Here is an 18,073-nt window from a genome sequence, read left to right as displayed (position 1 = left end):
CTGATTTCCTTTAGGATGGGCTGGTGGGATCTCCTTGCTGTCAAAGGGACTCTCAAGAGTCTTCTCTAACACCGCAGTTCAAAAGCATCAATTCTTTGTCACTCAGCTTTCTTTATAATCCAACTCTCACATCCATACATGACTGGAATATCATGAAATGGAATGTCTCCTGCCATATCAATAAACAAGGATGTCACAGCTATCTGTCATTCTAGCCCTCTAATTTCAGGTTGTGACTATTTTTTTTTCAGTCAACTTCCCTCCAGTCTTGGAGGGAAGAATTTATATTTTCTCAGAACCACAGAAGAACATCCATTAGCAAATGTAATAAGCAAACCTTTAATTTGTATAAAACTGACCCCTAACAAACTCTGTTTGCGTTTGAACAGGACTCTCCTTAAGAAGGAAGGGACTGAGCGATTCAATGCAAGTGGAAGTGTGAAAGTGTTAGCCACTCAGTCATGTCTGACTCTTTGCAACTCCATGGACTATAGCCCTCTAGAATCCTCTGTCCATGGAGAGATTGAATATCACCAGTAATTACCTCCACGTTTCTGAGAATATGCCTGATTATCTTTGGAATCCTCTATGATCCTGGAAAACAGCAAGCACTCAATGAATGTTTGCTGAACTGGACTTTAAATCCAATCATGTTGTCTCACATGAGTGGCTAGTCTTGATCACCTTTGGGTCTGAGCAGCTTTGCTGCACAGAAACTGGGTGACTGACTTCAGGGATGTGGGGAGACTTCACAAAAACCCTAGTCCCAGTGGCTGCTGCCTGAAATTCCATGTCTTTCAGTGGTTCCTGTTCACACCGTATCAATTCCCTTTCCTGAGGTAGGTCTTAAAGAGTTAAAGGGGCAAAAAGCTGAACAGTGTAACCGAGGACCCTATGGCACCTACAGGGGACAGACCCCATATCCTCTGCTTTAGCTCCTCTGAAGTACCCAGATAATAGTATTTGATGCACATTTCCTGAGTTGTTTGGCAAATGTAAAAAAAAAAAAAAAACCCTCTGCCTCTCCAACAAATGGAAGGTGTTAACTACTTGATGACCCTGAGCACCTAGCCCCAGGCCTCCTGAATCCTGGGCACTGATAATGTTAACCCCTGTGACACCACCCTGCCACCATCACCGTCACCATGCCACCATGTGACACCATCACCCAGAGTATTGCTCACGAACTGATCACAGACCCTGCAACCCCCCTCTCTCATCTGGTTTCTAAAAGTTTTTTGCTGAAATCCTTTGGGGAGCTCAGGGCTTTTTAGGGCATTAGCACCCGTCTACTTGCATGGCCTTGCGGTAAACCTTCCTCTGGGCTTCCCTGGTGGCTCAGATGGTAAGGAATCCACCTGCAATGCAGGAGACCCAGGTTCGATCCCTGGGTCAGGAAAGATCCCCTGGAGAAGGGAATGGCAACCTACTCCAGTATTCTTGCCTGGAGAATCCCATGGATAGAGGACCGTGATGGGCTACAGTCCATGGGATCGCAAAGAATCGAGGACGTGACTAAGCAACTAACACAAACCTTGTCACGCTGTGTCTGGCACAGAAACTTGCAAGCTGTTAACTTGCATAAACAACAGTAGTAGGGTAGAAAAGGAAAGATCCAGAAAGGAAGGCCTGCACCCCCCACTGGGAGCTGGCTTCCTTTCACTTCAAACTGGAGCCCACTGGCAGTTTTCACTGGTTCTTGTGACTTTTGCTCTACCTGTGCACTCAGGCGCTCAATCCTGTCCAACTCTTTGCGACCCCAGGAACTGTACCCCACCAGGCTCCTCCATCCACGGGATTTCCCAAGCGAGAATACTGGAGTGGGTAGCCATTTCCTCTTCCAGGGGATCTTCCTGACTTCGGGATTTTGTTCTATACCTTGGAGGAAAATTCACTGGTTATGCAATTTGGCCAATCACAGGACATGAGTTGATTTTTCCAAGATTCTTTCAAAGAAGCATTCAGGAAACTTTGCTTCTCTCCAATAATACACTTCCAATAAGTGAATAGGGAAACAGAGTGGCTCATGTTATTCCATGCACAATCCAACCGGTTTTCTATACGGATTTGGTACTTCCTCTCCCAGGCTGGGGCCCCCAGGAGTGACTCTGAGACAGGGCTTTATGTGCAAGTGGGTTATCTCGGGGTGATCTCAAGAGGAGTGGAGACGTGAGACAGACAAATGAAGGAGAGCACACCAATACATGGGCACACTCATGAGCAAGTGAGGCTTGACTGCCCTGGGGAGCTCGGGGAGACAGTGTTGAATGTGGTCCAAAGTTATCCCATGAGAGGGGCAAGAAGCTGGGGCCATATGTCCACCCACTCCCACGGGTCATCAGTTCAGGGATGTACCCGGGAGTGTTAACCCCTTGGCACTTCTAACCTGCCCTGCACATGCCTGCACTTTAGTGGCCAGAGAAAGTCCTCCAGCAAAGGGAGCTGGAGTACCAGGCCACATGCCACACAGACCCCCCATTCACATGCCAGTCATTCATGAACTGCTCACATCCACCAGATAAGCACCAGCCCTTTTACATACCCATCCATAAACATCAACATGTTCACATGCCAGCTCACTCAGGAGATGCGATCCTGTGCCACTTGGTGAGAGCCCTAGTCTACACTGAATCTGGCAATCAGGAAATCTGCTAGGCCCCTGTGAACACAGGTGACAATTTCTCTTAGTGCCATCGGTGTATGTTACAAGGGCGGGGATTGGGCTGATCCGACTCATGCAGTTATTCAAGAAAAGAGGTGGCTCAGACTCGCTCTGCTTCACCAAGGATAGAAGGGGAGCGGCTTAGGAAGGTTTTAATTTAGCTGAAAATACAAATGGCAAAATCAAAGGTAATTTTTTCCCTCCTGCTGTAAGAAACCCAGTGACATCTGTGAGGTGGTTTGATTCACATCAGGGGAAGCTTTTGAAAAATGGAGATGGCAATTAATTGGACTTCAGAGGATGGTGACAGTTTTTTCTAAGTCTTGATTTCCTATCAAGACATTGGCCACTTTTCTGCAGGGCCTCAAGACAGTAATTAGATGTCATGTCGGAATGTGACTCCAAGGTCTCAGGCGACACCAGTTCTAACTAGAGCGCCCCCAAACACAGGATGAGACAATCAGCTTGGCCGGCGGCGTCACCTGAGAGTCAACGCAGCCTTCCCTCTTCAACAAGATGGGAAAACCCGAGTCAATGGAGCAGTTTCACTTTTTGACAGGACTGGAAAACCTCCCGTTTGCAAAGAAGAGTATGAGAGTTTTATAGAGGTGAATCAGCCTGTTCTGCACCAGCTTGAAAGCAATGCACACAATCTCCATCCCAATGATGATGTAAATGGAGAAGAACAAGAAGAAGTGAGGGTGTTCCAGCCCAATGTCCCCGAACCCAATGGTGGTCAGCGTGATGAAGCAGAAGTAGAACGCGTTTTCGAAGTTCAGCTGCTTCTCCCAGATGGGAAGGACGGCAGCCGCGCAGGAAATGTAGGCGAAGACCACGAGGGCTATGACGGGGAGGGGGACGTCCAGCCTCTCCACCTGCCGCCCCACCTCATCCAGGTTGCTGATGATGGAGCTCGAGAGCCGCCCAGACCCCAGCTCGGGACACGATGTGCTCCTTTCCATGGCCTGAGGAGGCACCTGGAGGGTGTTGTCTTTCTCCCGTGCCAGAAGTCTCTCGAACAGCTCCATGTTGCTGCTTGGGGCTGCGGGGGCAGGTTTGGGGGCCGGGAGCTCCGGGTCATGGATGACCACGTGCGGGACGTCTTCATCTGCCGGACAGGAGTCGGGTCGTCTTTTGCTGGGGCGTCCGGAGCACCACTTGGGAAGGGGAGTGGGGAGGAAGGGAAATCTTCGGAATTGATTGTAGGACGTGGATAAGATGGTGGCCAGGATGTCGCCCGTGTCCGAGAGGACCAGGAACATCAGCGGGATGCCAAAGAGAGCGTACAGCATGCACAGGTACTTGCCGAGCCTGGTGACGGGATAGATGTGGCTGTAACCTGAAAAAGAAGACCGTGCGCAGGTGGTCGGCGGCTCCTCCCACTCCGCCGCAAAAAAACAAAAACAAAAACAAAAACAACCTTTAAAGAGACCTTCTGCCATTTCCTTTCCTTGGCATGACATTTTGCACCACATATTTTAAAAATATTCATCTTAAAACATTCATCAGCTTGTCCGATGTTAGGTCTGCTTTGGTTGGGGCAGTAGGAGGTGAAACCCAGCTTATCTTTAGGGTAAGGGAGACTCATGTCCTTGGCAGGAGACGAGCCCGCATACGGGAGTGAGCTGACTGCCTTGCCTTTTGCCATCTCTGAGCGTCTGAAAGAGGACAGAGCCAGCACACCTGGAGAAACGCGATGAGCTCAGGTGACAGGTGTGGTGGCTTTGCAAGCAAACCCATCGCCTCCGTCATCCTCCATGAAAGCATGGGTTCCTAAGAAGCCACGCCCATCCTTTCTGGGATGTCTGGGTCTCTGTATGAGGTTTGTTTCTATATAAGAGCAATTACGTGCCAGTGGTGGGTAAGCAGTGCACACAGTTCCTGGGATGGCAGAAAGAGGAGCAGTGAATAACAGACCACTGCTGCCCTCAGAGCCAGCTGCGGTTGAGTGGGTCAGACGACTGTTCGTGAACAACAGTGGAGAGTTGAGGACCCCAGCATCCAGCATCCTGCCAGCCTCATTTCCAGTTCCAGCTCTACCATTTACTAGAAAGTGATGTGACTGCTCACATTTCAGGTTTCTTATCTCTAAAGTGGGGCGGACCACCCCTGCTTTGCATACTGACCAGCTGGAGGGATTACAAGAGACCAGTGCCTCACACGCGGTGGGCGTGTCATTCCCAGGCAGTCAATGTCCTCGATCTAATAATAAGAGCTGGCTTTTTGAGCACTTACTGGTGGCCAGGTATTAACAAGCCTTCATTGGTAGCTATGGTGATCACCATCACAGACGGGGAAACTGAGGCTCAGAGAAGTGAACCGACTTAGCCAGGAGCATATGTGTGATAAACTGTGAAGCTGGAGGTCAAAGCATTGAAACCTGGCCTACAGTAGGTACTCAATAAATGCCACTCTAGGATGGATGCCTGGAAATCCCATCTGGCTCCCAAGCCAGCTCCCTCCGCTGGGTCAGGAGCAACAAGGGGGCTGGATATGCTAACCATTGAGGACAGGTGAGCGAAGCAAAGAGAGGGCTAGGTTGAAGTCTTCCTTCTCTTCACGAGCTGCTTCCTTCCATCACCCCAGCCTCCTCTCTTGTCGACAGAGGCCCAGGAGCAGAGGACTTTCAAATCCCACAGTACAAGTCGCCGGATCTTCTGGAGTGGGTAAGCTCAGTGCCTCCCACAAAGAGGGAGAAGCTTCTGTATTTTTAATGCCTGTGTTTAATTTTTGATGTCCTAAAGGATGATTCTTGCAGAAAGCCCCAGCCCAATTATGTAAATTAATTGGAAGGCAATTGACAAGCTCGCTAAACCGCAACCTCCTCCAGGGCCACCATTTCCTGTGCAAACTCTGGCCTCAGCGTCTGCCCTCCAGGCACACGCAGGTGGTCAGGCTGCCCATCTTCATTGGGGCCCCGGGGGAGGCCCTCGGAGGGTTTCCTCTGTGTGCATCCCTCCCAGGACTCTCCACACCACCCTGCTGCTTCCGCAAGGTACCACTGATGGCAGGCGCAGCGAGCTCTACATTCATATGGTCTAGGCACATAAGCACTCGCTACATGCACTGGGGCATAGCGGTGAGCCAAACAGATACGGGATCCAACCTCGGTGAGCTTCTGGTCTAGTGAAGGAGGCAAATATGAATCAAATAACCACCCCAGTGAGTATGCTTCCCTGGGGGCTCAGAAGGTAAAGAATCTGCCTGCAGTGCAGGAGACCTGGGTTCAATCCCTGGGTTAGGAAGATCCCCTGGAGGAGGGCATGATAATCCACTCCAGTATTCTTGCCTGGAGAATCCCATGGATAGAAGAGCTCTGTGGGCTACAGTTCATGGGGTTGCAAAGAGTGGGACGCGACTGAGCAACTAAGCACAGCAAGTACGCAATTGCACGTGGAGATCAGTAACAGGTCATCAAAGAGGAAAACATGGCCACCTGATTCCAAGAGCTGAGTCATTGGAAAAGACCCTGACAGCGGAAAGATTGAGGGCAAAAGGAGAAGGGGGTGCAGAGGATGAGATGGTTAGAGAGCATCATCAACTCAGTGGATATGAATTTGAGCCAACTCCAGGAGAAAGTGAAGGACAGGGAGACCTGGCATGCTGCAGTCCATGGGATCACAGAGTCAGACACAACCTAGTGAGTGAAAGTGAAAGTCGCTCAGTCGTGTCCGACTCTTTTCGACCCTATGAACTATACAGTCCATGGAATTCTCTAGGCCAGAATACTGAAGTGGGTAGCCTTTCCTTTCTCTAGGGGATCTTCCCAAGCGAGGGATCGAACCCAAGTCTCCTGCATTGCAGGTGGATTCTTTACCAGCTGAGCCACCAGGGAACCCCAAGAATACTGGAGTGGGTAGCCTATCTCTTCTCCAGTGGATCTTCCCAACCCAGGAATTGAACTGGGCTCTCCTGCATTGCAGGTGGATTCTTTACCAGCTGAGCCACCAGGGAACCCCAAGAATACTGGAGTGGGTAGCCTATTCCTTCTCTAGCAGATCTTCCCAACCCAGAAATCGAACTGGGCTCTCCTGCACTGCAGGTGGATTCTTTACCAACTGGGCTATCAGGGAAGCCCAAGCGAGTGAACAACAACAAATTAGATTGGAACAAAGGCATCCAAGCTGTATTCATATTTATTGAGGACCTACTCTGTGCCAGGCTTTTGTGGGCAGTATTGAGGATGGAGTGAGGAACGGGCAGAGGTCATGCCCTCCAGGAGCTCCTATTCAAGAGGGAAGCAAAGCCATGACTTCAGCTCCCTCAGTTCCCAGCAGGACTGACAGCACCAGAGTCGGGAGTGAGCTCTCCCTGGCTAAACCGCCCATCCGACACCAGGGTTGCTCAGTGAGGCCGGCCATGCTGAGGGAGCCCAGGGTTTCCGGTCTCTGCTCCCTGCAGGGCTCCAGCAGCTCAGCCCTCCCCTCGGGGAGAGGAGGTGGCAGAAGGGACCTCAGGACAGCGTCTCGTCCATACTTCAGTGACAATGACCACCGAGGAGGTGGGGGTGCAGTGGCATCTCAGGGAGAGGGCGGAGGTGGGGAATAGAGGAGGCCCTGGATAGGAGGACCAACTACCCCATGTGCCCAGGACTCAGGGTCTCCTGTTCTGGTAAAACCCTTAAGTGCTAAAGCCAGGGCAGCTGTTCTCTGGAGCCAGGGTGAGTGTGGAGGGGGTAGAGAGATTCTCCAGGGCAGGGAAAAGAAGAAAGGAGGGCACCCGGAGCCCCTCATGGGGACAGGAGTTCAGAGAGGCCATGGAGTCTTGGAGGGGTCCGGGCCTGGGTGTCAGCAAAGATTTCCATGCCCGAGCTTGTCACAGGCCCTGCAGGGCCAGCAGTCCTTAAAAGATGTCAGCAGAGGGACCCGTAAGCAGGGAGTTATCCCGTTTTCCAGATGTTGCGTAAGTCCCCAGCTTTCGTGCACCCATAGGAAAATCAGGAAAAGCTCCCAGTGGAAGCCCCCCAGCCTCCAGGATGGGGTCTTAAGGTGAGATCTATGTAAAGAGAAGAATATCACATTTCTTACCGGATTTATGGAGTAAAGTGCCTTTTAGAGTCAGAATTCCATGCATACCAGAACCCCTAATGCTGGCAACCACCCCTATTACTGCATGTCAATGGGCAAGGAAGAGGAAAGTCAGGTGACTCGTCTGAGGCCCCCAGCCCACAGCCAACAAGCGTGTGCACCCCTCGCCCAAAGACCTCCGCCCCCCCCTACCCACACGCTGTCCTTGGCAAAGGTGGGTTCAGTGGATCATAAACAGTCATTGTGGCTGCCTCCGAGTGGAATACGATTACAATCCAGAGGACGGGCCATACAGCAGAAAGGCAAGTCTCAGAGCACAGGCCCCTGTGAAGGAAATGGATTGCCTCCCCAATTACTGAATGCTAGAACACAGAATGGAAAAATCATATCATTTCTTATAATGCAGGCGTATATTCTAATGCCATCAGTTCACCTCACTTAGTCTCTGAGGATTTAACAGCCCATGCACTCTCAAATCCCAAGGGGCTGATCCATTTGGAAATGACTGGGGATTGATCAGCCTCATACCTGCCCAGGGTCCCTTCCTCATCATCAAGGTCAGGTGCATTTCAGGTGACCCAGAGATGCGGGGCAGCAAGCAGCATTACCAGCAGGGCCATTATTGATTGTGGGCAGTGCAGAAATGGCCCCAACATCCCCTTCCAGTAGTAATTACTGGATGGCCTGATGTCCTAATGGACTTGGACATGAGTGGGAGCATCGTTTTCTTGGGATATAAACCAAGCTAATGCATTTCCATTAGATCAGTGCTTCATGGCCTGGACTACCATTAGAATCACCTGGAGGGCTCTGAAAAACACTGATGCCTGGGCCTGTCCTGAGTAAGTCTGACTTGATTGGTGTGGGGTCCAGGCATGGCGGCGGGGGGAGGGAGCACCTGTAAATGATAACCCGGTGATTCTGACGTGCAGCCTGGCCTGAGAACACTTGTCCCAGGAGAGTGTTTCTCAACTGTCTTGTGCATCAAAATCACATGTAGAGCTGGTTACTACACAGTTCACTGGCCCCGCATCCATAGCTTCTGACTCAGTAGGTCTCGGATGGGGCCTGATAATTAATTTGTATTTCTAACAGGTTCTCTGGTGATAGTCATGCCACTGGCCCAGGGACCACGATCTGACAACCATTACATCACATCAGTGGTTCTCAACAGGGGGCAGCTTTGCTCCCTGAGGGATATCTGGCAATGTCTGGAGACATTCTGGGCTTTCACAACTGGTGGAGACAGCAGGGAAAAAGTTGGGTTTCCATAATGGGAGAAGCCAGGGATACTTATAAACATCCCACGATGAGTGTACAGAACAGCCCCCACTGTAAAGAATCCTTTAGTCTAAGACATCGGCCATGCCAAAGTCCAAGGTCACTCCCAAAAGGGACAGTCACAGCGCCTACCTTGTAGAGCTGCTGTGAGAATTAAATAAAATCGTGCATATGAAACATGCTGACACCATGCCTGACGCTGGTACGTGCTCAGTAGCACAGCTATTAAGTTGCTGTTACTCCTTTAGCGAATAAACAACAACTACCCCACTTTCTGCCCCTTACCTGTCCCTGCCTGTATCAGCATTCAGGTGAATGAGAGCTGTTCTGAAAGAAGCCACACGGGGACGCCCTTCGACACAAGCACGTGTCCATTTGTATGCGCTCCTCACAGTAGACACTGCCTGTCCATCCAGCAGCCATTCCCCCCTCTTTCCCTGGAATGCTGCTGCTCCCTCATCCGATTCAGCGATAGATCCAGTTAGTCTAAATCATCCCAGTAATCCAACCCCCTTTGCCAGGGACTGGCTTGGGGTGGGAGGCTTCTCGGAAGAAGTTTCCTTGCTGATTACGACAGCCAGCCCTTCCTCTGCCTATGAGATGTGACTACAGCAGGGTGGGAGTGGACCTTGGTGGTCATCTTATGACCTGCTGAGCCAGATGGAGAGAATCTGATGGTCAGTGTCACAAGTGAGCTGCCCAGCAAGCGGCCTGAGAGCCGTCCCCCACTGGCCTTCTTACTTGCAAGGTGACATATTTTCCTTGCGGTTTAAGCCAGTTGTCTTGGGTTTTCTGTTAGTGGCAGCTGCTTATATAGGTGCTTGTCACTGATCCTTACACAGACCCTGAAGGCAGGTCTGGGAGGAGTTAGAGATTAGGGAACAAGGCTCAGACCGGCTACATTGCTCACTGGAGGTCACACAGCTCTGACCCCAGGTGGCTGGCCCCCAGAATCCATAGTAGCCACTGTGCTCCACTTCCAGGATGAGTGCCCAGCCACGATCCTTGTGAGCCCAGGTTTACCGTTCCCCTTCCCCTGGATTGGTACTGTCTTGAATTGATGTCCTCCTGAATGAAGATGGAGCCCCCATCCTTTGTGCTGACCAAAAGGGGCAGGGGCTGAGCAATGGCTCACATGCCTGGTGGGGACGCTGAGCCAGGATCTCCTGCCTCGTGGCTGAGGGCTGCTCCATCGCTTCTACTATGGTGACCCTACCCCAGCAAGGGAGGTTCCTACCAACCCTGGCTTGGCTGTTCTCACTAGGCCCTTCCTACTGCTGCACCACAGAGGGAAGCTTCTTGTCATTCACCCGCTCAGTCGTGTACGACTCTGTGACCCTGTGGACTACAACACGCCCTGTCCCCCACCATCTCCCAGAGTTTGCTCAAACTCACATTTATAGAGTCGGTGAAGCCATCCAACCATCTCATCCACTGTCATCCCCTTCTCCTCCTGCCCTCAATCTTTCCCAGTACCCAGGTCTTTTCCAATGAGTTGGTTCTTTGCATCAGGTGGCTAGTGTATGGGCCCAGATGCTAGGAGGCCCTCCGATACTGACCTAGGGATATGGTGCTTGAATGCAAGACCAGCCCCGTCCCTCACAGCCCGCCAGCCTTGGTGGCCTCTCCCTCAGAGTTCTGCCCTGCTGTCTGGCTGGAAAGCTCTCAGCCTTCTTTGCCTGGTTTATCTCCACAGATCTTCAGCTCCAATGTCACTTTCACTGACAATCCTCTCCCTGCTCCCCACCCATCAGGACCACACCCACATCCTGTTTCACCCACTTTCACAGTCCAAGCTTCTCCTCTGAGCTCGTCTGCATGCTTAGCTGTTCATTGTTCCTCCCTCCGTTAGACTCGGAGCCCCACGGGGGTGGGAGGCATCCACCTAGTTCAGTCCCATGCTGGGCACAGAGAAAGTCAGGTCCAGACAGAAGCAGTGGGGTCTCAGGTTAAGACCCAGACAGCCTGAACCCAGACACACATGAGCTGTCACCTTGCAAACAGGGTGGACCTGCCCTGCCTCACTTTCCCCATCCAGAGAGTGGGACACACACCGGCAGTTACCTCAGGGCTGCTGCGAGGGTTCAACAGGTTAATCATGGCAAAAAACTTAGAATGGAGCCTGGTCAGTAGTAAATACACATGTGTCAGCCAGCGCAGCGGCTGCTGTTGCAGTCATAGGTGTTCAGTATGTGTCAATTAAGGAAAGAAGGGAGGCAGCAAAGGCTATCTCCACGGCCCAGTTCCAGTGTCTTCTGTCACCCAGGGAAATGAAAAGTGAAAATGTTACTCGCTCAGTTGTGTCACACTCGTTGCGACCTCATGGACTACAGCCTGCCAGGCTCCTCTGTCCATGTTCTTCAGGCAAGAATCCTGGAGTGGGTTGCCATTCCCTGAGCCCACCCTTTGTGCAGCCATCGAGAGGAGAGTCTGTGGCTTTGAGGGTCAACAAGTCCATCTTTAAACATGCAAGTGCTCACTGTGGGGTGGGGGCAGGTCTGTCCCTGCACCCTCTCCTCCGCTGGGGTTCTGGGAGGGACATCCCCTGGACAAGGACTCACACAGAAGTCTCTCCCTTGCTCCGAGGCTGGAGACACATATACAGCAAGTGCAGGGTGCAGGGTGGAGGCCAGCTCCTTCCTCTCTGCAAGCCCCTTCCTTGCGGGCACCATCATCCACTCCAGTTGGACGCAGGAATCCGAGGGGTCCCTGCTTCCCAGGAACAGCCAGGCCCTCCCAGGAGCTCCCTGTGCAGCAGGAGGCAGAGTCCCCACGGCACTCCCATAGACCTGCAAACCAGCGGCCTCCTTCGGGGAAGGAGCACTGGACTTGGAGTCTCAGTGGTTGTCATGGGCACCAGCTCCATTCTCTGTGTGACCTTGGCCCCTGACATCCACCCTCTGGGCTCGGCTCCCTGACCTGATTCCCTGTGGGCCTTAAAGGAGGTGCCTTAGCACAGCCCCTGCAGGCAGCTGTTAGCTCTCGTTAGCCCTGCAGCTCCCACTCCTCCTCCTCTGTCTCATGGCTAGTGCTCCGGTCCTGCTCTGGCACACTCTCCTCCCTCTCCACGAAGAGCCCTCCTTGAGCGCCTTCCTCCAGTCCTTCGGAGTCAGCAGCCATCAGTGTGCCGGTGACTCTGAAACCCCAAGACTGGAGTGACTGTGCTCTCACGTTACCCTAAGCACATCACACTGACCACATTTGGTTGCCCCTGAGTCCAAGACCCTGGGCAGGCAGGTACATGGCATGTTTTGTACACCAGCACTCACCCGGAGACGAAGAAGAAGCTGAAATGCAGCCTGCACCTTGCTTACTGGGACCTCCGCATGGGGCTGCCCCCACCCGAAGGAAAGATTGTTTAGTCGCTAAGTCATGTCAGACTCTTGTGACCCCCTGGACTGTAGCCCGCCAGGCTCCTCTGTCCATGGGATTCTCCAGGCAAGAATTCTGGAATGGGTTGCCATTCTCTTCTCCAGGGGATCTTCCCGACCCAGGGATTGAACCTGGGTCTCCAGCATTACAGGCAGATTCTTTACCATCTGAGCCACCAGGGAAGCCCGAACTGAAAGGGTATGCTTTCCTGATTCGCACAAATGGGCCAGTGGCAGCCTCACTCATGCCATCTTGCTGAGCACAGGGTAGGCACGCCACAGCCATTTCTTGCACTAAATGAAGTAAACACTTCAGCATCCCTACCAAGCGTTGCCCCCACCCCCACCTCTGCTTTCTCTCGCAAGCCCGCCCTCGCCCTTGGACTTACCCACTGTGCTGATGACCGTGCAGCAGAAAAAGAGTGAGCTGAGGAAGGACCAGTCTGCAGACCTGCTAAACCACTGGGGCTTCACCTTCTGCAGCAGCTTCTCCAGGTCCCGCTTCCGGCCTTCCTCAACTCCACACAGACAGGACAGAGTGAGAGAGAAGGTCCCACCCTCTAAAACAGGTCCCGCCCAAGTGAAGGGGTGTCTTCCCCTGGGACCACGCCCCATGCCTTGTGGCCCTCATCAACGCAAGATGGCTCTCGGAGCCCTTTGCTCGACGTCTCTGCAGTTTAGGTCCTGCTCTGGCAGCTGCGGAGATCAGGAGCCCATGTAAACCTGCGTGACGAGCACCCGAGAGAGATGCCCACCAGCCTGAGGTCAGTTATGGAAGCGCCCTGGGGGCTTTCTGAACATTCTGAGTCTTGCAAAGGGGCTTACTAACTTCTGCTCTGTCTCTTTCACCAGGGTCTTAAGAACTGAAAGGAAAAGCATTTCATGAAATGAGAGGAGTTGCATGTTGCAAACCATCCCCACTCCCGGAGACCATTAAGCCTGATCGAGCATGGGCATAAGGCTGGCATCAGCTGCCTGAGAATGTCTAGGAGGCCTGGGTGGAGGCCAGGTTGGGGGCCCTGGTTTCTCCAGGAGGTTCCCAAATGGTTCCCCTGACCCAGCACTCAGGGGGTTTAGGGATCCCAGAAACTGCCTGCCATCTGGCACTGTTATAAGAGGAGATCACACAGCCAGGCACACAGCAGAAAACCCTTATTTTTGTGAAATATTACACAATTCCTTAATTTTATAAAAGAAAATCCATCCTTATTTGAATGGGCACTGAACTGGGAGTCCAGACACCTGCAGTCTAGACCCAGCTCTGCCCTTGACTAGTTCCCGTAGCTGTGGACATGAGGCTTCTTTCTGAGCCTCAGTTTCCCCATGAAGGAGGAAGCATGACAAGGTGAAAAGTTCTGGCTTAGGAATCTAAATGCCTCAGATTGAATCCCTGGCTCCTTTTTCTCATGGGTAACCTTGGGCAAGTTGTTTCACTCCCAGTGCCTCAGTTTTCTGATCTGTCAAAGGGGGACAATTCATACCTCATAGGGTTGGTGGGAGGATTTAGTGAGATAGTGCATGAAAAACACTCGGCACAGGGGCTGCAGAAGCCAGCACTTACCAAGCCCTTTCTCCAGTGAAAATCAGGGGATGGGCCAGCTCTGTGCCCCGTACCATTCTGTGCATCAGAATCACCCAGGAAACTTTTTAAAAATGAGATTCCCAGCCCAGCCCTGGAGATCCTGCTTCAGTGGGTTTGGGGAAGAGCCTGGAAATGTGTATTTGAGACAAGCTCCTTTGATGACTCTGGTATGTGGCCAGGTTTGGAAAGCCCTGAACTTGTTGACAGTCTGGATCCAGTGATGGCGCAGTGTCTGATGGCATCTCGTGGGTCATCTGCGTGGCCCAGAGGCAGAGAGAAGGACCCTCCACCGAGGAAGGACTCTGCCACCTGTGAGCAGCCTCTGGTCCATCCCCACTGAAGGGACCTCCCGCAGGTCAGAGGCGTCATTAACAGCCTGGCTGAGGACCTGTCGTACCGTGGGACCCTGTTATTCCTCTGAACTTTAGAGTCTGTGTTTCCTTTGTCTTTTCTTCACTCTCTATTATTGTATCTTGTTCTGTTGAATACATCTCTGCAAGTTTTAGGGGACAGAACAGAATAGAAATAAGGGACAAATACCAATGAAAAGCAATAAGGATAGACATAAGTGCCCTGTGCCTTCCAAGAGGCTTCACATCTATTATCTCATCTGCTTCCCACAGGGTCCCTGGGGTTGGCAGACCTGAGATTGTGGGCCTTCTTCTCCCTGGCAGACTGAGACCTAGAGAGAGTAATTACTCTGCCACAGATCACACAGCAAGCTGGGAGAGCACCTGGCCTGGAACCAGGACCCAGGTTCTTCTCAGGACCCTTCTTATCTCCCCTGAGTCGGACCACACACACACACAAAGGCCTTTGGAAACAAGAAGTAGAAGACCACAGAGGCAGGCTGGGGCCTATCCAATTTGGATGGTTCCTTGAATTCTAGTCCCTGTAAACTGAATCAAGGTGGGGCAGGCAGTTCTTAGGACCAGCCTAGGAGTCCCCGACTCCAGATCTGGCCAGCCATCCATGCCACCCCACCCCATCAAATCTCCAGCAATCGGTCCTCCATGGACCATGCCGCTCTGGGTGGGGCTGGAGCTGAGGCAAAGGGGTGGGAACACCTACTGGATTTCCAGTGCTTTTCCTACATTCTTTATAACAACCCTGAGAGGCCGTCCGCTCTTCTCTCCCATTTTACAGAAGGGAAAACCGAGACTCAGAGAGAAGTCACTTGCCTAAGTTTGCCCAGGGATGGGGAGGAGGCAGGCAAAGGGCTCCCAGATCAAGCCTCCTCCAAACCCGCTGTTCTCCGGGGGCTGCTTCCACCAACAGAGAAAAGATCTGCCCACCAGGTGAGCCACCTACCTGTGCTGTTACATTTCAGGATGCCACAGAGCTTCTCCAAGAACTCCTCAAACTCCGGGTCCTCTGCCCTCAGGTCCTGGCTGCCCTCAATGGCTGAGAAGACCGCAGCTCCCACCAGTGCGTAGGTCACCAGGGAGCAGAGGAAACAGAGACGAGGGAAGAGCTTCTCCAGGGCCTCCCTGAAGCAGCTCTTCGCCTGGGGAAGCCCCGCAGCCTCCATCCTCCCTGCAGTGGGCAGGACAGGAAATGCTGGAGAGGCCGGAGTCCAGAGGATGGGAGGAGGTGCGGGGGGCGGGGGGAGGTGGAGGAAAGCGCCCTGAGAATGGCCCGGCTCCAGCGTTAAGTGGTTGGTGCCAGGGTTCCCCGCCTCCCCCACCCATAGGACTCGGGAAGCAGCCGGCAAGCACAGCATTCAGTTCCTGCGAGTTTCTCGAGTTTCTCGGATAGCGCACCCCTCTCCCCGGCCCACCCCTACTCAGTGCCCCAAATTGCTATTGATCCACCGGGCCAGTGCACGCCCAGCAGCCTGGCCAGCCCCTGAGCTGCCCTTCAGGGGCTTTGGAAAGACTATCTGCTGGTTGCTTTGTGCTTTGGCCTTTCCCGTTCCGAAGCTGCACTTTTGACTTTCAGGTACCGAATGTGCCTTTTGCTTTTTAGCCAGTGGTGGTCCTTCCTGGGTATGTGTGGTACCCAGACTCTTGGATAGGAAGCTGCTGCTGCTGCTGCTAAGCCACTTCAGTCATGTCCGACTCTGTGCGACCCCATAGACGGCAGCCCACCAGGCTCCCCCATCCCTGGGATTCTCCAGGCGAGAACACTGGAGTGGGTTGCCATTTCCTTCTCCAATGCATGAAAGTGAAAAGTGAAAGTGAAGTCGCTCAGTCAGGTCCGACTCTTCGCGACCCCATGGATTGCAGCCCACCAGGCTCCTCCGTCCATGGGATTTTCCAGGCAAGAGTACTGGATCGGGGTGCCAAATCTTAATTACTGTGGCCAGGCTCCATGGTTTACAAAGGGCCTTCATCCTGTGTGGATCTAATTGTTGGTCCCAATTCTTCATTCCTCAGTAGCGTACCCCAACCCTTGCCTTGGCCTCAGGTGGGCGGAGCATACTTCCCTGCTTCTTAGTGTTGGACTAAGCCACGTGGCTTGCTCCAGCCAATCAAGTATTAGAAGGTATGATGTAAGCAAGCGCCTGAAACGTGAATGTGAAGTGCAACTTGCTGCCCTGTGCCCTGTCTCTGCTATGAGGGTAAAAACGTGCCCCAGATGGCAGACGTGGAGATGTGTGTGCCTTTAGATCCCCCTTCATGAAAGGATTCTCTGTGCAGCTCCAAGGAGCATGGTTCCTGACAGCCTCCAGCTATTCGTTCTTTCGGGGTTTGCCTCAGCTTTCAGGCCGTGTTCTCTGGGAAGCCCCTGTCCATTGGCTGAGCAAGGTGAGGGGAACAAGAGCTTAACCATTTCTGTCATCTGCCAAACTCCTCTGACCTGAAATCTTTGCTCTCTATTGGTCTACCAGAGATTTTATCAGGTCTGCATCATGATCTCAAGGCTCCCCGTGTCCCATCCTGCTTCCTCCCCTCTCCCTTACCTCCTAATAAATAGAGCTTTTGCATATTGTGTTGTTGTCCAGTCGCTAAGTCATGTCTGACTCTTTGCAACCCCGTGGACGGCAGCACGCCAGGCTTCCCTGTCCTTCACTATCTCCTGGAGTTTGCTCAAACTCATGTCCATTGAGTCGGTGATGCCATCCAACCATCACATCCTCTGTTGTCCCCTTCTTCTCCTGCCCTCCATCTTTCCCAGCATCAGCGTCTTTTCTAATGAGTTAGCTCTTCACATCAGGTGGCCAAAGTATTGGAGCTTCAGCACCAGTCCTTCTAATGAATATGCAGGGTCGATCCTCCTCCCTTCTCCTTTACTTGCTAATAAATAGAGTTTTTGCATGCCTTACTCTATCTGTGTCTGCTTCACAAGGGATCCAGTCTGCAGTAGTGGGCACCGGGGGTGATCTGAGAAGGCAGGATGGCTCAATACTCATCGGTAAGGAGATGGTGTGCAAAAAGTCCTTGGCTCAAGATTGCCATGCAGTTGTTAAATTTTTGTCAATGGTGAGCTGGTATGGTGTACAAGTGCAACAACCCAGGCATTTAAAGCAGGAGAGAGATCATCAATATAAGGATAAGTATAGGTTGGGCTTCCCTGGTGGCTCAGACAGTAAAGAATGCCTGCAATGCAGGAGACCCAAGTTCAATCTCTAGGTCAGAAAGATACTCTGGAGAAGGGAATGGCAACCCACTCCAGTATTCTTGCCTGGAGAATCCCATGGACAGAGGAGCCAGGTGGGCTACAGTCCATGGGGTCACAAAGAATTGGACATGACTTGCCGGTGCCAGCCGGCAAAGTCGATCAGGTCCCGAGAACGTGCACAGCGGGGCTGAGAAAAGAAACTAAAGCAAGAGACTACAAAGATGGGGTCGAGAGGTTCAGACACGTCTCCACGAAGGGACGCAGTCTGACACCAACTTTATTCAGCATCTTATATTTATACAGAAAAGCGTGAGAAAGACAAGACAGTTGACATTTTTTCTTGGTTGGCCTATACATCTTACAAACAGTCACAAGAAATCTTGAGAGCATGGGAATGGCTCCCTGTTATTATTCTTACACCAGATAACATTTCCCTGTGCTGAGAAGTTTGCACAGAACTCCAGGTGTCTGCAGTAAATAAGCGCCTAATCTCTGGGGTGGCGGGACAGAGAGCTATGTTTGCAAGCAAACCCTCAAGGACTGAGGCAGCTCCCAGAGCTGTGTCCTTCGGACAAAGGACCCCGTT

At 52.3% G+C, this 18,073-nt stretch overlaps 1 protein-coding gene across 1 annotated transcript; it reads right to left on the bottom strand.

Moving 5' to 3' along the window:
* Positions 1 to 3,206: 3,206 nt before the first annotated feature.
* KCNK18 (potassium two pore domain channel subfamily K member 18) lies at positions 3,207 to 15,454 on the bottom strand. Its single transcript, XM_019988503.2, has 3 exons — positions 15,235 to 15,454; positions 12,731 to 12,859; positions 3,207 to 4,001 (listed from the first exon to the last, which is right to left on the bottom strand). The coding sequence occupies exons 1-3, from the start codon at positions 15,452 to 15,454 to the stop codon at positions 3,208 to 3,210; spliced, it is 1,143 nt and encodes a 380-aa protein (XP_019844062.2). The 3' UTR covers position 3,207.
* Between the last annotated feature and the right edge of the window lie 2,619 nt (positions 15,455 to 18,073).

This window comes from Bos indicus, chromosome 26, assembly GCF_029378745.1.
Source record: "Bos indicus isolate NIAB-ARS_2022 breed Sahiwal x Tharparkar chromosome 26, NIAB-ARS_B.indTharparkar_mat_pri_1.0, whole genome shotgun sequence".
Taxonomy (NCBI): Eukaryota; Metazoa; Chordata; class Mammalia; order Artiodactyla; family Bovidae; genus Bos; species Bos indicus.
This window is presented reverse-complemented; position numbering and strand designations above follow the sequence as displayed.

Bases quoted from the DNA above. Each gene is read 5' to 3' on its own strand.
- KCNK18 (XM_019988503.2), bottom strand. From the start codon at position 15,454: ATGGAGGCTGCGGGGCTTCCCCAGGCGAAGAGCTGCTTCAGGGAGGCC. The intron at 12,860-15,234 runs GTAGGTGGCTCA...GTCTGTGTGGAG, and splicing joins CCTGAAATGTAACAGCACAG to TTGAGGAAGGCCGGAAGCGG. The intron at 4,002-12,730 runs GTAAGTCCAAGG...CTTCTTTTTCAG, and splicing joins CACGGTCATCAGCACAGTGG to GTTACAGCCACATCTATCCC.